General features: G+C 45.3%; 1 protein-coding gene across 1 annotated transcript in view; it reads right to left on the bottom strand.

Moving 5' to 3' along the window:
* The window catches only part of nav3 (neuron navigator 3), a 291,371-nt gene that overhangs the window by 75,096 nt on the left and 199,202 nt on the right, over nt 1–17,073 (bottom strand). Inside the window, exons 14-17 of the mRNA XM_041216018.1 lie at nt 15,488–15,676; nt 10,625–10,677; nt 3,841–3,864; nt 1,571–1,648 (exon numbers count right to left, since the gene is read on the bottom strand). Of these exons, the coding sequence (XP_041071952.1) occupies nt 1,571–1,648; nt 3,841–3,864; nt 10,625–10,677; nt 15,488–15,676 (344 nt within the window). The remainder of the gene's footprint in view (nt 1–1,570; nt 1,649–3,840; nt 3,865–10,624; nt 10,678–15,487; nt 15,677–17,073) is intronic.

The raw sequence follows: 17,073 nt of genomic DNA on the forward strand, positions 1-17,073 counted from the left end.
AGCCCTTTGCTGTAAGCACTGCCCCCTCTCCGTTACCTCCACTTTCACCATTGACTTCAGTAACTGGAAAATCCGCACACCGCATTTTATATTTCCTGTGCAGTGAGAGACGCCTGAGTCTTGGAGGAAACTTTTAAAATCACACAACAGATCGCAGAGAAGCAGCTAAGGGACCCAAGCCCCAAGTGAGGCACAACATCAGGTGAAACAGCAACTGACATGAACTCCTTTCAAATTAGTATAATGTATTCACTGCTCACAAGGCTGTCTCCTCTACACTGAGGAGGCTAAACACAAACGGAGTGATGGTTTTGCGGAGACCCTCTGTTCAGTCTGCAAGCGTGACCCTGATCTTCCAGCTTCTTGGTGTTGACTCTTCCCTCCCACTCTGACCTCTCTGTCCTCCGTCTCCTGCAATATTCCAATGAAGCTTAACAGAAGCACGGAACAGGAGCTTAACTTCTGATTAGCCATTCGCCTGCTGGGCTCAACATCAACATAAACAATTTCAGATCAAAACCTCTGCTCCCAATTTTTTGGACAGAAATTGTTGGCGATATTTCTGCTGTTGCCATTCAAGCCTCCTCTAGGCCCATCTCTTGTTTCTTTACTTGTCCCATTACTATTCTCTTTTGCCTTGCGCCATGACCCCTTTTGCCATTTAATTGCTCCAGTCTTCCACCCTAACAAAGACCTTCCCCACTGTTATTCCCTCCCACTTCCCCGGCCTCTGTACTTGCTTCAAACCTGTTAAACCTCTGACTTTTTCCAGTTCTTGTTAAAAGGTCGTTGACCTGAAGCATGGGGCTGAATTTTACCCCCTCTTCCTCCCTCCCCACCTGCACTGCAAAACCCAACCCCATATGCCCCTCGCCTCCCCCCCCGCCCTCCCTAAGATGCCCAGCTCCCCCCCGCCCAATACCTCTGACTGACCTGAGTCCAGAAGCACTGGGGCCTTCATCCTGGGCTTGCTTTCAGTTCCTGCAGGGCCCACGACAGAGCTCTGGTGTTGCCAGGACTGCAGAAGCTACCAGCCAATCAGATTAGCCGGCAGCTAACACATGTGGGTTTCCTCCCGCACTTACCTGGTTGCCGCTCAAGGTGTGTTATTGCTCCGGGGTGGACCTTTCCCATGGACTTCTCAGTGGGGGACTGGTGGGGGACTGTTGTGTGGGGAGGGGGGCAGCAGTATGACACCCCCCTGTAAAGTCCAGCCCTCCACAGATGTTGCCTGACCTGCTGAGTGCTTCCAGCACTTTCAGTTTATATTTGAGACAGTCCATCAGTCCATGTCTCCGCACACCTAGCTATTTAAACAAGACTGAGAAAAGCCTTTCTCAGAAATCCAGCTTTAATGCCCCATTGACACATTTTATTTACAGCAGCAGGAGGCACAATCCCGCTCCCTGTGGGTTTTTCACCTCCCAGCCACCACACACCATACCAGCATCACCAAGGCAGTCACCCGAACCTTTAACCGGAGAATTAGCAGATGAGGATCCAAATGCCTTTTTGTTTCTGTCTTGCTTTCACTCCATAAATCTGTTCTTAAATAGAAGAGGTAACTTACATTCGCAGAAAGTTGAGAGGTGAGGGTCGCAACCTTCTCTTGGGATGTATCGAGCTCCCTTCGCAGCTTTCGAATTTGCTATTGTGCAAGAGAGAAATATCAGAGTTTAAATCAGTGTTTCAGGAGGGGCACAAATGGGTACTTTTTTTAAATTCATTCACAGGATGTGGGCTTCACTGGCTGGGCCAACATTTATTGCCCATCCCTAATTGCCCTTGAGAAGGTGGTGGTGAGCTGCCTTCTTGAACCGCTGCAGTCCGTGTGGTGTAGGTACACCCACAGTGCTGTTAGGGAGGGAGTTCCAGGATTTTGACCCAGCGACAGTGAAGGAACGGCGATATATTTCCAAGTCAGGATGCTGAGTGACTTGGAGAGGAACTTCCAGGTGGTGGTGTTCCCATCTATCTGCTGCCCTTGTCCTAGATGGTAGTGGTCATGAGTTTGGAAGGTGCTGTTGAAGGAGCCTTGGTGAGTTCCTGCAGTCCATCTTATAGATGGTACACACTGCTGCTATTGTGAGTCAGTGGTGGAGGGAGTGAATGTTTGTGGATGTGGTGCCAATCAAGTGGGCTGCTTTGTCCTGGACGGTGTCCAGATTCTCAAGTGTTGTGGGGATTCATGTGAGAGTCTAGCCCGGTCACCAATTCCTATCGACCTTTTCAACTCAATTGACACATGATCTGTTGTAAAGCCCTTAACATCTTCCATTTCTCCAACCATCATTTCATTACAAATTCATCACATGGTTCATCATGTGAACAAAATCCTGCCTTTTTCATCCTGAATGTACATTGTAGTTCATCTTACAAGGCACAGGTTTCAAGGCAATTGGCAAAAGAACCAGAGGCAGCAAGAGGAATATTATTTATTGTTCTGTGAGTTTTTGTGATCTGGAATGCGCTGCCTGAAAGGGCAGTGGAAACAGATTCAATAAGAACTTTCATGTGGGAATTGGATAAATAGTTCAAGGAAAATATCTGCAGGGCTACAAGGCAAGAGCGGGGGCATTAATTGAATAGATCTTTCAAAGAGCCAGCAGATGCACCATGGGCTGTATGGCCTCCTTATACCAGCAGCGTACATCAGCCTGACTGAGAGCAAAGTGAGAATCCCTGGAGAAGACAGGTCTCATATTACTTCCGGCTGACTTCTGATTAATGTAAATTTAGCACAAAACCAATTTAAAATGTGTTTGGCGTTCCACAGTAACTTGCTGTACTTACAAAACTCAATTTTAATGTTCACCAGTTAAGGCATCTCCCTATTAGCGATGGGCACTAAATGAAATGCTGGCCCAGCCAGCGATGCCCACATCTCATAACAAATGAATAAAAAATCTGCGATTTTCACTACCTCAAAGAGCAAGGGCAGCAGATACATGAAAACACCACCTTCAAGTTCCCCTTCAAGTCACAGGTACCATTCCAACATGGGTATTTACTGTCGCTGAGTCCAAATCCTGGCACTCCCTCCCTACACCACGTGGACTGTAGCGGCTCAAGAAGGCAGCTCACCCACCACCTTCTCAAGGGCAACTAGGGACAGGAAATGAATTGTTTTTATCGATATTCATCCCAAGGAGCCCTGTGATGCAGGACTCTGTGCTCCATGAGCTGTTCCCCGAGATAAACATCCACTGCAGCTGGAGGATCAGATATTCCATCCATCCATTTTCACACCACTTCTCCTAGTGAGGGTCACAGTGGCAGGAAGCTGAGCGGGGCCGACCAGACTTCTCTTTTCTCAGCCGCAGGTTCCAGCTCCTCCTGTAGGACTCCCAGGTATTCCCAGGCCAACCGAGAGATGTAAACCCTCCAGCATGTCCTGGATTGGCCTCGAGGTCTCTACCCAGTGGGCTGTGCCTGGTACAGTTCCAGAGGGAATCCCCCCTCCCCCCCACCAAGGGGACATCCCTATCAGATGCCTAGACCACCGCAACTGGCCCCCCCTCGATCTGGGGGAGCAGCGACTCTACTCCAAGGATCTCCCGGATCGCCGAACTCCTCACCCTGTCCTGGAGAGTATGCCCAGCAACCTCATTTTTGCTGTTTGTACCCGCAATCTTATCCTTTCGGTCATTACCCACAGTTCATGACAATAGGTGAAGATGGGGACGTAGATCGATCGGTATTTTATGAATAAGGTATATTTGTGGAAAAAAAAGGAGCAATGAACTCTGAATTTACCAGCGACATCCACATCTCAATGAATGATAAAATAAAGAGCAAGACCCTCTGCTCCCCCGATTTTTAAGGTGCTCCATTTCTTACCTCGGAATGTGCTTTCTCTTCAGCCTAAAAAGCAAAAAACAAAAGCCTCAAATTAAACCAGAAGCTGAAAGATTAGGGAGCACCGCTAACTCTTTTGCCATTTAATCTCTCCTGTCTTTCAGCCTGTCACAGACCTTCTCCTTTCTTCTTTCAGTTGATAAAACCTGTTCCATTTCTAATCTTTCCGATGAAAGGTCATTGGCCTGAACTGTTGCCGGGAATCTTGCGCCCTCGCTGGCGGTGAACTTGGTGGGAGGAAGGGAATTTACATGGGCAAGATGGCGGCACATCGGGACCCTGTCACCTCCGCCAGAATTCAGTTCTGGACGGGGAGGCACATGGTCTGCCCCCCGCTGCCAATTGAAGCCCTTAAGATGCCAGTTAATGACCACTTAAGGGCGAAGGGTCATGAGGACTCGAAACGTCAACTCTTTTCTTCTCCGCCGATGCTGCCAGACCTGCTGAGTTTTTCCAGGTAATTCTGTTTTTGTTTTGGATTTCCAGCATCTGCAGTTTTTTTGTTTTTATTACTTAAGGGCCCCATCCTGCTGCCACTGGTATTAACCCAGCTGCAGGAGGACCTGTCATCCATGCAGCCTGCACACAGCTAAAACTCCGCAGCCAGCTTGTCACCTCCGGTGTCTCTTGGTAAAAAGGCGCTCAATGCCTGTTCGAGGCTCGGGACATTGGGAAGGGGGAGAGCCACCTCTTTACTCCTTGCTGCTGTCCCCCATGCACCCCTCTTCCTGCGACCCTACCCCACGAAACCACAAAACGCTCCCCTCCCACATTACTTACCTTTGGCCTGGGTGTCTGGATCTCTATGCGATCCTGGGACTCCAGTGCCTGTCCTTCCAGCAGCAGCCACGGCCCCCCCAGTGGCCCTGCCAAGCACAAGAGCTGTTGACCGCTGATTGGCCGGCAGCTCTCGGTAGGCGAGGCTTCTGCCTCCTGGGTCTTTATTCCAGGAGAAGGCCCACTGCCGGCCTCACCATGGCTCAGTTGGCTGGTGGTTTGGCAGGCCTTCCCGATAAAAGGCAGTGCAGGTCTCTCACGCGGCCAGCAGAAAAGACCCCCAAAGCCTGAACAAGGTTTCACCTGTTAACTCTGTTTTTCTCTCCCCACAATTGCTACTTGACATGCTGAGCATTTCCAGCATTTTCAGTTTTTCTCAGATTTCCAGCATCTGCAGTATTTTGCTTTTGTGTGGAACTGCAAAAGGGTTTCTTGCAAATAACTTCCATAATAGGCATGTGATTGGTGCTGGGAAACTGCCCTGTCTCTGGGAATGGATGTTGCAGGTGGTGACGATATTAATAAGATCGAGATTGGAAACCAGAGAAGAGGGAGAGAGAAGTGTCTCATCACAAAATGAAGTATGGTGATGTCAACACTCAAATATAATTGTAAGCAACTTGCACCTCGTAAATTATGGAATGTTTCCAATAATTGGAGTGCAAAAGTTCACTTACATGAAAATTTGAACTTTTATACAGGCTATGGATGAAAAATAAAAAAGAGAGGTCAAAATCCAAATTGCAGGGCTGGAGATGGTCACAGCAGTAGAATATTGGAGTTATTCTTTTTCCACATGGTTAAGGATTTTGAAAGAGCACACTGGGGATGCACACCCAAGGGAGCAAGGACAGAGATGATAGATCACCAGGCTTAGAATGAGGCCTTATCTAGGTAGCAGAGCTGGGCTGGGAATTGTGTAGGGTGGGGCTGGGGAGAACAGCAAGAAAACTATTGGGGAAACTGTTCCTAGAAATGGTGAAGGTACGGGGATTTCATGCAGTGTTGACATAGGGACAGAGACGAGTTGGGGGTGTCATTCTTGTTGAACAGCTTTGTAAGGGAGTGGCAGTGAGAGAGTTGAAGCTTAGCTCAGTATCAATCCTATTGCAACTCAAAGAAAGAAAAAAGACTCACATTTCTGTAGCGCCTGCACTGTCTTTTGAGGAAGGGGAAAGGACGTTCTCCCCAATATTTGTCACTCAACCGACATCACGTAACAAAAAGCAGATGACATTATCACACTGCTGTTTGCAGGAGTTTGCTGTACATAAATTGGTTGCTGTGTTTCTACTGACTACACCTCCAAATGCCCCTCATTAGGTGCAAAATGCTTTGGGATACCCTGAGGTTGTGGAAGGTGCTGTACAAATGCAAGTCTTTTCTTTCTTTGTTTAATGCGACAGTGCTGAGGGCACAGTCAAGTTGAAGCAGGACAGGGTGTCCCGGGGATGGTACGGTGCTGCAAGAATATATGTTTGTTCTTCTTCCACAGTTCATTCATCTGCAGACCCCTGGGGATTTTCAAAACAGCCCAATGATTGGTGAGCAAATTTAAAACTAATATGCTTGTCAGCCCTGGTTGCTATGGTGATTAAGTACTTGGCTCCCTACCCAGATGGCCTAAATTCAAATCCTGGGCCTAGTCTTTTCAGACGCAAATCGCTTGGCAGGCAGGTTTCGCTCGCTCCTGGCAGAATGGCTCGATGTGTTTAGTTTCGTTGGGCTGATTCGCTTCAGAGCCGCAAACACAGAAGTCCTGGCAGGAGGGTGTCAAGCTGCACACAGTAACCATGGAAACAATAACATCCCTGAGTGAGCTGGCCTGTCAGAGACGCAGGGTGACAGTGTGGAGTCTAGGGCTTAATCTTCCCGCCCTTCCTCTCAGCCCCGATAAATCAAAGGGGACATGATTCCTCTGGCAGAGTAATGTTTCTCACACAAAGACAGACTTTCCTTTATATGGCATTTTTCATACAGTCTTGACACCCCAAAGTGCTTTACAGCCAATGAAGGATAGTCATTTACAATGTAGGCAGCACAGAAACCAATTTGCACACAGCAAGCTCCCACAAACAGGAACGTGATAATGACAAGACCATCTGTTTTAGTGATATTTTGGGGATAAATACTGGCCAGAATGCCCAATAGTGGTATGGGATCTTTTATGTCCATCTGAGATGGCAGCTGGGACCATTGTGAGCACCTCATCCAAATGGCAGCAGCTCCGAGTGTTAGCCTAGATTAGGAACCCACAAGTTTCTGTCTCAGAGGCTGAGGGCACGAGCCATTCAGCCACAGGTCACAGAGACAATCAGCCTGACGGGTCTGGCACAGATGGCGAAGGGTGGGGGGTGGTGTTGAGGTGAGCGGAAACATACATTAGACCAGTGTTTGAAGAGTAGACAGTATCTGCTGGGAAGCAGAACTGGGACCAGTTTTCAGCCAAGGGCCAGGGTCAGAACGAGAGCTCAGGAATGAGGATTTTAAAATCAGTGCAAACGCAATGGGGTCAGGCGGTGTCTAAGGATCAGTGTCCAAATACCATACTGTCACAAATAACTCTGCAAATTTACACATTTGATAGAGTTGACAGAGAGAAACTATTTCCTCTGGTGAGGTGGGGGTGCTACGGGGGGGGTGGGGGGTGGGGGGAGCCTGGCCGTTCAGGGGTGATGCCAGGAAGCATCAGAGGACAGTGGAAATCTGGAACTCTCCCCCCTCCAAAAAGCTGTTAAGGGTGGGTGTTAATAGAAGATTTCCAAACTGAATGTGATAGTTTTCTTTTATTAGCCAAGATTATTCAGGCTTATTATACCTAAGCAGATAAACAAAGTTTATTTACAGATCAGTCTGATTGATTGGAGGAACAAGCTCAAGGGCTGGATCACCTCCTCCAATTCCTATATTACAAATGAACACAAATTCTTTGAGGTCCCTACTTTCCTTTTGCCATTAAATGTGTTACAATACAGCGTGCCTGTCTTGGCGGGGGCTCTGTCTGGTGTTCCAGAAATGACGTGTCCAACCTGGTTTCTTCATGAATGACCAGCAGTTACTGACCTGGAGCTCAAGCCTCCAACCATCTGGCTGGCTGGAAGGGGTCCTGCACAAATCAGTGTGGGTGTCAGATCAAGTCACACACTGTGCAGCCTGGTTCAAAAGATGGGAGGAGAAATATTAGAGTTTCTATTAGATGATGCCAGAACTGGGAACTGAAGGCGCTGGATTTTAAAGAGAAGCCTGAGGAGTGCAATGGCAGTTCTCCAAATTATGAAGGAGTTTGATTGGGGTAGATGTAGAAAAGATGTTTCCCTTTGTGGAGGGAGTCCAAAACTAGGGCTCATGAATATAGATAAGGAATTGAGGAAAAAAACCTCCTCACTGGGGGTTGGGGTGGGGTGGGGGGTGGGGGGTGGTGGTGTGAATAGGAACTCGCTCCCACATGGAGTGATTGAGGTGAATAGTTCAGTGACGTTTCGGGGGAAGTTAGATAAACACCTGCGGTAGATCGGAATAGAAGGATACACTGGCAGGTTTCGATGAGGTGGAGTGAGAGAAGGTTCTTGTGGAATAGCACAGACCAGTTGGCTGAATGGCCTGTTTCTGTGGTGTAGACTTGATGCAATTCTATGTCTCATTTCCATTCCTGAAAGGCTTTGCTGTGACTTTAAGATCAAGTCCCAACTGTTCCAGATTCCCCACGATGGGAAATAGTCCTGGAGGGAAGCAGTGTGAAACCAGACAACTAGAACTAAAAATAAACTTTTAGGCTGAACATACTGGCTATTGCAGAGATGGACAGATTGTGTTTAGGAGGCAGACTGAGATAGACACAGTTTGCAAACTGGATGGGGTTCAAACATGAGGTAGTTGGGACCAGGTTTGGAAGTCTGTTGAAAATCTTCCAAAGCTTTTATTATTGCATTTCTCAATGTGCTCATTTCTTAATGGATGGGTAATAGGCAGCAAAGGATAGCATACCATAGATTTAGTCAGACGATTTTGCAAAATCAATGGAATTAATAAAAACAATGATCCAGAATTTGCTGCCAAATTAAAGGTCTTCACCTTTATAAAAGCACAAATCATCCAGTAATTTGTGATGAAGGAGAGACACTCCGTGAATTGTGAATCATTACAAGTTGCTGGGTAATATGTGGTGCTCCTGCTAGCTCTCCCTGAACCTCCTTCTGAGTTTCATGAAATTGCTGCTATTATGCTTTTGTTGTTCATTCAGTGAGTTAGGCCTGGTGCTTAACAGCACAAGGAACTTCTTAATGAAGACATTTATATTCCTGCAATGCTACAAAACATCTCTGGCCCAAAAAGAGAACAAATGAACCCATTCCTGCAGCTAATAAATTGCTCGAGCTGTTTAAAATTTAAAATGTACATTTTACTTTATTACTTTTTCTTTCTGTCCCTCAATCCAATCTTTCTTTTCCTCTCTTTATTTATCTTTCTGTATCTGATTTAACATTAATTCACTGATTTTCCTTCTCCGTTGTTCTTCTGATCCCTTTTCAATCCTAAAATCTCCATCATCCTCTTATCAGGTGGACACTTGCAGCAATTACAGGGAAAAATATTTTCCTGCTTATTGGTGACTGAAAAAGCCCAAGTAACAAGGCACAAATTCTGGGTCATTCAGGACTGTAAGCGCTAGTCATCACTGAATGATCAAGGATGATCAAACAGCACTGAACAATGTAGCCTGAACCTTTAGTCTTTGCTCAAAGCACCTTGGGATATTTTATTATGTTAAAAGCGCTCGGTAAGTGCAATTTGTTGCTGTTATTGACTTGTCTTTCTCTTTCAGTTTTTTTACTCAGCCTTAAGTTGGTCATCCCGTGCATGGCCTGTTGATACATTTACTTGTTTAGAAGGTCAGTGTGATGACTTTCTTGTTTTTAAAGCTCTTGCCGCTCATTCTTACTGACAGTGAGTCCACCTGAAGTGGCCCCAGTCACCTCTGTTCCCTCTGCGTGACTATAGCTCGTCGCGTAGATTGTTCTTTCAACTTGGCTGGAAGAGCAGGGCCAGAGAATCTAGGCGATGCTGGGAGGTGGTGGGGGGGTGGGGGGGGATTCAAAACCAATCTGTGGGAAGATTATTTCAGGGAGTGAGTGGTCAATCTATAGAATAGGCTGCCTGGGGAGAGGGTGGGAGCAGTTGGTATTGATTCATTCAAATACACATGAGATTTTGAGATACAGTATCTGAGTAATTTGAGATGTGAGTGTAGCATGTCTGGGAGGAACAGGTGACTTTGGACCTTTGGTTCACAATTTCAACCCCACTGAGGGGATTTTCCTTACCCTCATGTCTGGGTCTGTTGTAGACTCACTGATGGAAATTAATCACCGCGATTGGTCAATAACTCCATTATCATTGCATCATGTGACTACCAGGTTGTTAGAAGGTGAACTGGATGGACCTTGGTCTATTTTCCCACCATTTCCTCTATCCTTATGGTAACTGTGAGGTGAGAACCCACAGCAAAGAATAAAGAGGCAGAGCGCTTTTTCTTTTGAAAAGTCAAGTCCCAGGGGTGACCTAATTGAAGTCACAAAATTCTGAAAGGTTTTGATAGCGTAGACACAGACAGAATGTTTCCACTTGTGGGAAATAAAAATATCTACAGGCCATCTACATAAGATAGTCATCAAGAAATCCAGTCGGGAATTCAGGAGTAACTTCTTTACCCAGAGAGCGATGAGATTGTGGAGCTCTCTCCCACAGAGAGTGGTTGAAGTGAAGAGTACAGATATAGGGGGAAACTAGATAATCAAACGAGGGAGCATGGGATAGAGGTTATGTTAATGCTTGAGGAAGGATGGGAGGAGAGTTGAGTGGAGCATGAACATCAGTATGGAGCAGATGGGCCTAATGGCCTGTTTCTGTGCTACTTTCTATATAATTGCTTCTGTGTCGTTACAGAGAAAGTTCACAGCCCAAGCTATCTGTAATTAGCAGAGATACTTACTGTTGAGTACAGAGATGATGTGCTTGAAACCAGTGATAGTGACGATCCATGAACTAGAAAATACAAGGAGACAAATCATTAAGTATTCAGTTGCAAACTCAGAACACAAGTCTTACTGTATCCACATTGCATGAAAATGCTGGTCACAATGGAATTCACTGAGCTCAGATCATACATTCCTTAATGGAATAGAGTGATGGATTAGTTTTCCTCACATTGAATTTCTGATCTTAGCTACGTCCTCATGGCCAGGAGAGGCACAGAGTGAAGTTTAAGTCCTTACACTTTCAGACGGAAGGGAAATTAGAAGTCACGTAATATGAGTGATCCTAGCTTTCAATTCAAGAGCAGCATGAGTATGTTCAGAGAGCCTAATAACTACTTGTAAGAGTGCATGCATGTAATGATTATCCTCACTGGGAGCTCCTTTTCACACAAATAGGATAGTGGAAATCAGCAATTTGTTTTCCTAATTGATGCTGGAGCAACTGGAGCTTTCATAGTCAAAAGCGACAGATTTTTATTAAGCAAAGGGATCAAGGAATGTGAGTAAAGGCTGGTAAACACAACTGAAATACAGTTCAACCTTTATCGAACTGAATGAACAAACAGGCTTATGAGGTTGCATGACCTCCTCCTATCCCTCTGTTCCAAAGCACACCTTCAGCATTGATACGTTTTATTTACATGGCCAAGAATGTTGAGTTAAGGAGCAGGAATATTGAATTTTGCTAAAGTAAAAAAAAAAAATGCTTCCAAAGGCTCCTGAATTAATGTTATTTATCTGTAAGGAGTCACTGAATATCCCTGAATTGTGCCACAGACCTACCAGCAGAGGGCACCTCAGGGTTTATTAAATCAATTATTAAGAGTTCAAAATAGTATTTCTATATTCTAAATCTGCCTTGCTTGGACTGTGGGGCAGTACACTTAGAATTTACAGCTTGTTTCATAGCCTTGTCAAGCATTGCATGTTGAAGTCATTCAAAACAGTGCCAGAATCAGACAGAGTCAGCATGCATTTACAAAAGGGAAATCAAGCTTGACAAATCTACTCGAGTTTTTCGGGGATGTAACTAGTAAAGTTGATGAGGAGGAGCCAGTGGATGTGGTTTATTTGGACTTTCAGAAGGCTTTCGACAAAGTCCCACATAAGAGATTGGCGTGTAAAATTAAAGCGCGTGGGATTGGGGGTAGTGTATTGAGATGGATAGAAAACTGATTGGCAGACAGGGAACAAAGAGTAGGAATAAACGGGTCTTTTTCCAAATGGCAGGCAGCGACTATAGGGTACTGCAGGGTTCGGTGCTGAGACCCCAGCTATTCACAATATATAATGATTTAGATGAGGGAATTAAATGCAATATCTCCAAATTGCAGATGACACAAAGCTGGGTGGGAAGGTGAGCTGTGAGGAGGATGCAGAGATGCTTCAGTGTGATTTGGACAAGTTGAGTAAGTGGACAAATGCATGGCAGATGCAGTATAATGTGGATAAATCTGAGTTTTGGTCTCCTTATCTCCTTCTTGCTATACAGCAAGGTCTACCAGACTGATTCCTGGATGGCGGGACTGACATATGAGGAGAGATTGAGTCGGTTAGGATTATATTCGCTGGAGTTCAGAAGAATGAGGGGGGATCTCATAGGAACGTATAAAATTCTAACAGGACAAGACAGGGTAGATGCAGGAAGGATGTTCCTGATGGTGGGGGAGTCCAGAACCAGGGGTCACAGTCTGAGGATATGGGGTAGACCATTTAGGACTGAGATGAGGAGAAATTGCTTCACCCAGAGAGTGGTGACCCTGTGGAATTCACTACCACAGAAAGTAGTTGAAACCAAAACATTGTATGTTTTCAAGAAGGAGTTAGGTATAGCTTTTGGGGTGAAAGGGATCAAAGGACATGAGGAGAAAGCGGGAGCAGGTTATTGAGTTGGATGATCAGCCATGATCATAATGAATGGTGGAGCAGGCTCCTATTTTCTATGTTTCTATGATCTGATTTCTGAGATTCAGGTGGGTCAGGGAGTGGATGGTGGGTGTCCCTTGTTGATGGATTAATTGCCTGGCCTTGCCTGTGGCCAGTTCATTTCTGTTGGTCTATTCTCTCCTCAGAAGGCATTGGCTTTTGGACATCTAGAAGAGTTTTCTTAGTCTCTCACATCGCTTCAGATTTGTGGACTGACTGGAGAAGTTGAGATTATTCTCTTTAGAGTAGAGTGAGTTAAGGGGAGGATTAATAGATGTGTTCAAAATTAGGGGGACAATTTTCTCCCCATCGGGGTCAGCAGGGCCCTCAACTCCCGCACCTCTGCCCTCACACCTTCCTCTCCCTCCCTCCCAGAACCATGATAGGGTCCCCCTTGACCTCACTTTTCACCCCACCAGCCTCCACATTCAAAGGATCACCCTCCGCCATTTCCACCAACTCCAGAATGATGCCACCACCAAACACATCTTCCCTTCACCCCCCCCTGTCAGCATTCCATAGGGACCGGTCGCTCCAGGACACCCTGGTCCACTCCTCCATCACCCCCAACACCTCCTCCCCTTCTCACGGCACCTTCCCATGCGATCGCAAAAGGTGCAATACCTGCCCCATTACCTCCTCCCTCCTCACTGTCCAAGGGCCCAAACACTCTTTTCAAGTGAAGCAGCACTTCATTTGCACTTCCCTCAATTTAGTCTACTGCATTCACTGCTCCCAATGTGGTTTCCTCTACATTGGATAGACCAAATGCAGACTGGGTGACCACTTTGCAGAACACATTCGGTCTGTCCGCAAGCATGATCCAGACCTCCCTGTCACTTGCCTTTTCAACACTCCACCCTGCTCTCATGCCCACATGTCCATCCTTGGCCTGCTGCATTGTTCCAGTGAAGCTCAACGCAAACTGGAGGAACAACACCTCATCTTTCGACTAGGAACTCTACAGCCTTCTGGGCTTAACATTGAGTTCAACAACTTCAGATCATGAACTGTCTCCTCCATCTTGACCCCTTTTTAATCTAATTTTTATTTATTTATTTTTCATACATATGTTTTTTATTCCATTTTTATCCATTTTCCCAAATTCCCCCCACAGGGCCTCTGTCACTTGTTTTTATGCTTTGTTTTCACAGAGTGCTGATCCTAGTTTGACTATTAACACATTCTGCTATCTTACCTTTTTACCACTCTCAGCACCTTCTTTAGTCTTTAACACCCCCATTAACACTCCCTTTGTCCTGTGACATCTTTGTCAATCTCTCCTGAGCTCCCACTATCCCTGACCTTCCATTTTGCTCCACCTGCTCCACTCCCTCTTAAACAATGTAAAATCCATCACACTTCTACTTCTCTTTAGCCCTGAAGAGTCACACAGACTCTCTCTCCACAGATGCTGCCAAACCTGCTTCGTTTTTCCAGCAGTTTCTGGTTTTAATACAGAAACAAGCCGTTTGGCCCAACCAGTCCATGCTGGTGTTTCTGCTTCACTTGAACCTCCTCCAATCCTTTCTCAACTAACTCTATCAGCAATACCCTCTAACCCCTTCTCTCTCAGGTGGTTATCTGGTTTCCCCTTAAATATTTCTTGACTTTTCAGTTCAACCACTCCCTGTGTAAAGAAGTTTCTTCTCAATTCCCAGTCAGAGTTTTTAGTGACTATCTTATATTGATGGCCTGTAGTTATGCCCTTTCCCACAAGAGGAAGTAATCTCTCTGGGTCTCCTCTTTTAAAACTCATCATTAAAGACCCAATTTGGTCACCAGTCAGCTTTCACTTTACAAGAATACCGAGACCCAGCCTGTTCATCCTTTCCCATGGTCAAGCTCTCGTGGGGAAATTGAATATAAAGTGAAAGCTGGATTGGTCTGGAGGTGTCTATGGTTATGAATCAGAATCAAATCAATTCTTTGGTGTAAAGTGACTGACACCTCAACCGAGCTTTCACTTGAGAGTCATTTTGCAGCACCAAGAATGCACATACTTGAACCTCACCAGTTGTTCTGTTATAATTGGGTTTGCAGTGTTGTAGGGACTGGGTAGGTCAGTCTGGTGGAAGGACATTGGAGTCACAGCTGTGAACATGCCTAATGGAGGGCCTGACCATTCTGAAGGCATGGAGGCAATGTGTACTAACAGCAGACACTCGGCGAGGCAGCTGTGCTCCTGCAAGCACTGGCATTGAACAGGCTGCGATGCATTGAGGGGTTCCTCTCAATGACAGCCGGTGCATCACGCCTGATCAGGCAACTCTCGTAAGAGGACATATCCACCGTGAACCCTCACCCACAACCAACTCTTCACGCTCCGTGTAAACCTTAACCTGTTTAACCTGGACTTATTTTTTATTATAAAACAATGGCTTGGAGTTTCTGCTTGTTTGGGCTAAGAATATACAGGCAATGTGACAGAAACAGCCAAATCAGTGCAAGCATCAAGCATTTCATAAAAGGGTTATGTGCAAATCCACTTAATGTTCGTGTTTTCTGTGATCTTTTATGGTGACTCAAGGTAGAAACTGGGAAATGTACCGATTGCACTGGTGATTTTCCTAGGTACACAGAGCACGCTCGGCATGTCTGGAAACTATTTTCATGTTGCAAATATTTAAGTTGCTAAAAAGTTGATTCATGTGTACCAAAGCAATCGGGAGATAGTTCAGTCTAGGTTTTTAAAGTCATTTTCTGTGGTTTTAAATCAGGTTACTCACAGGTGGAGGACGGACACCCTCATTAAAAATAATAAGTAATTATAAATTCCACCGATAGTGGAAGTTCTATCCCAGTATCTTTCTGTTTTGCACTCTTCTCACGTCCTCCTGTTTGCAGTGGCTCAAAAGAAACCCCATAGATATAACGCACAAAACACAAACCCTCTTCCATGCTGCCCCGGAATGATCCAGATCTGCTCATCGTCCTCGGTCTTTCTTCCAGGGAATTGGCACTCCCGCACAACTGAGAATCTCCGTACAAGTCAAAGGAGGAATCCTGTGTGGGAATGCTGTTTGAACGCATCATGCTGGGACCCGATAGATGAAACTGGGATATGGCTGTAGGGCTTACTGCAAATCAAACAAGTAACAATCTTAGCATCTTAGACCAACAACAACTTGCATTTATATAGAACCCTTAACATAGCAAAACATTGCAAGGGGTTTTTCAGGAGAGTAGGCAGGATGAATCTGACCCCAGGCCACATAGGGAAAAAACAGGACAGGTAACCAAAATCTTGGTCAAAGAAGTGGGTTTTAAGGAGAGAGTCTTAAAAGAGGGAAGAGAGGTGTCAGGAGGGAATTCCAGAGCCAGGGCCCAGGCGGCTGGAGCACGGCCACCAATGGTGGAGCGATGGAAATTGGGTGATGTTCAAGAGACCAGAATTATTTCATCATTGCTGAAAAAAGAGACATGTCAAAGCTTTTTGTCTTGCACTCATCAGGACACCGCTCCAGAATACCAATATAAGGGGAAAACAACAATTTCTACTGTACGTAAAGGGAGTGCTGATTGGTTGGCAAGCGGTGTTGCCATGGAGAATGCACCAGGGATGGTGACTGACAGTTAACTGCCAAACGTTCTTTGCAGGCAGAAAGAACATGTACACACATTACGCCTGTTTCAGCTAAGCAAAATAAGTGACAGCCATTCACCGACTCATTCCTCAGGGCAATGCCTTGACCAATTAGGATCAAGTTGCTGGTTTAAATTTCAAACAATGCTTGACAGTTAACTATTAGTAACCTTCAGTGGTGCATTCTCCATGGCAATGCCACTTGCCAACTAATCAGCACTCTCTTCACATACAGTATAAATTGTTGCTTTTCCCTTATATTGTTTTCTTACAAGGTGTCCTGATGAGTGCAAGATGAAAAGCTTAGACATGTCTCTTTTTTCAGCAATACACAAGTTCTATACTACCAATTGATTAATTATTTCATTATTGGTGTTTACGAATGTAACTGATTGATGTTTTCAGGTGCAGTGATCAAACAGATCCTCATATGAAGAACAGACTGTTGAGTCAGTCCATTCTGATTATCCAAAGATCTGGAACCTTTGGCATTGCAATTAAAGCATAATAGTGTCAGAGGTACATTTATACACTTTTTAAAAACTGCCAATATGTAACTCTGATCATAACAAGGAAACAGCAGTTGAATTCCATCAAACAGGAACAGATCATTATAAGCAGAAGAGAAAAGAGCATTAAAGGGTTAACCATTGCGTATTCCACAATACACATGTGATACTTATGTATTCACAAATGGATTTAATTGAATTTAAGCAGAATAGTACTTTTAAAAAGAACCCATTACAAACACACCTCAGCCAACCTGACAAAGGAAACATTAATGAGCCAAAAATGGGAACTGGCAAAGTGAAACAATTGCTTTATAAACAGGATGAGCTTTCCTTGCTGTTTTAGGACTCATCGGGGCAGGGATGCAGCAGGAATTATTGA

Source organism: Carcharodon carcharias, chromosome 21 (assembly GCF_017639515.1).
Source record: "Carcharodon carcharias isolate sCarCar2 chromosome 21, sCarCar2.pri, whole genome shotgun sequence".
NCBI classification, from domain to species: Eukaryota; Metazoa; Chordata; class Chondrichthyes; order Lamniformes; family Lamnidae; genus Carcharodon; species Carcharodon carcharias.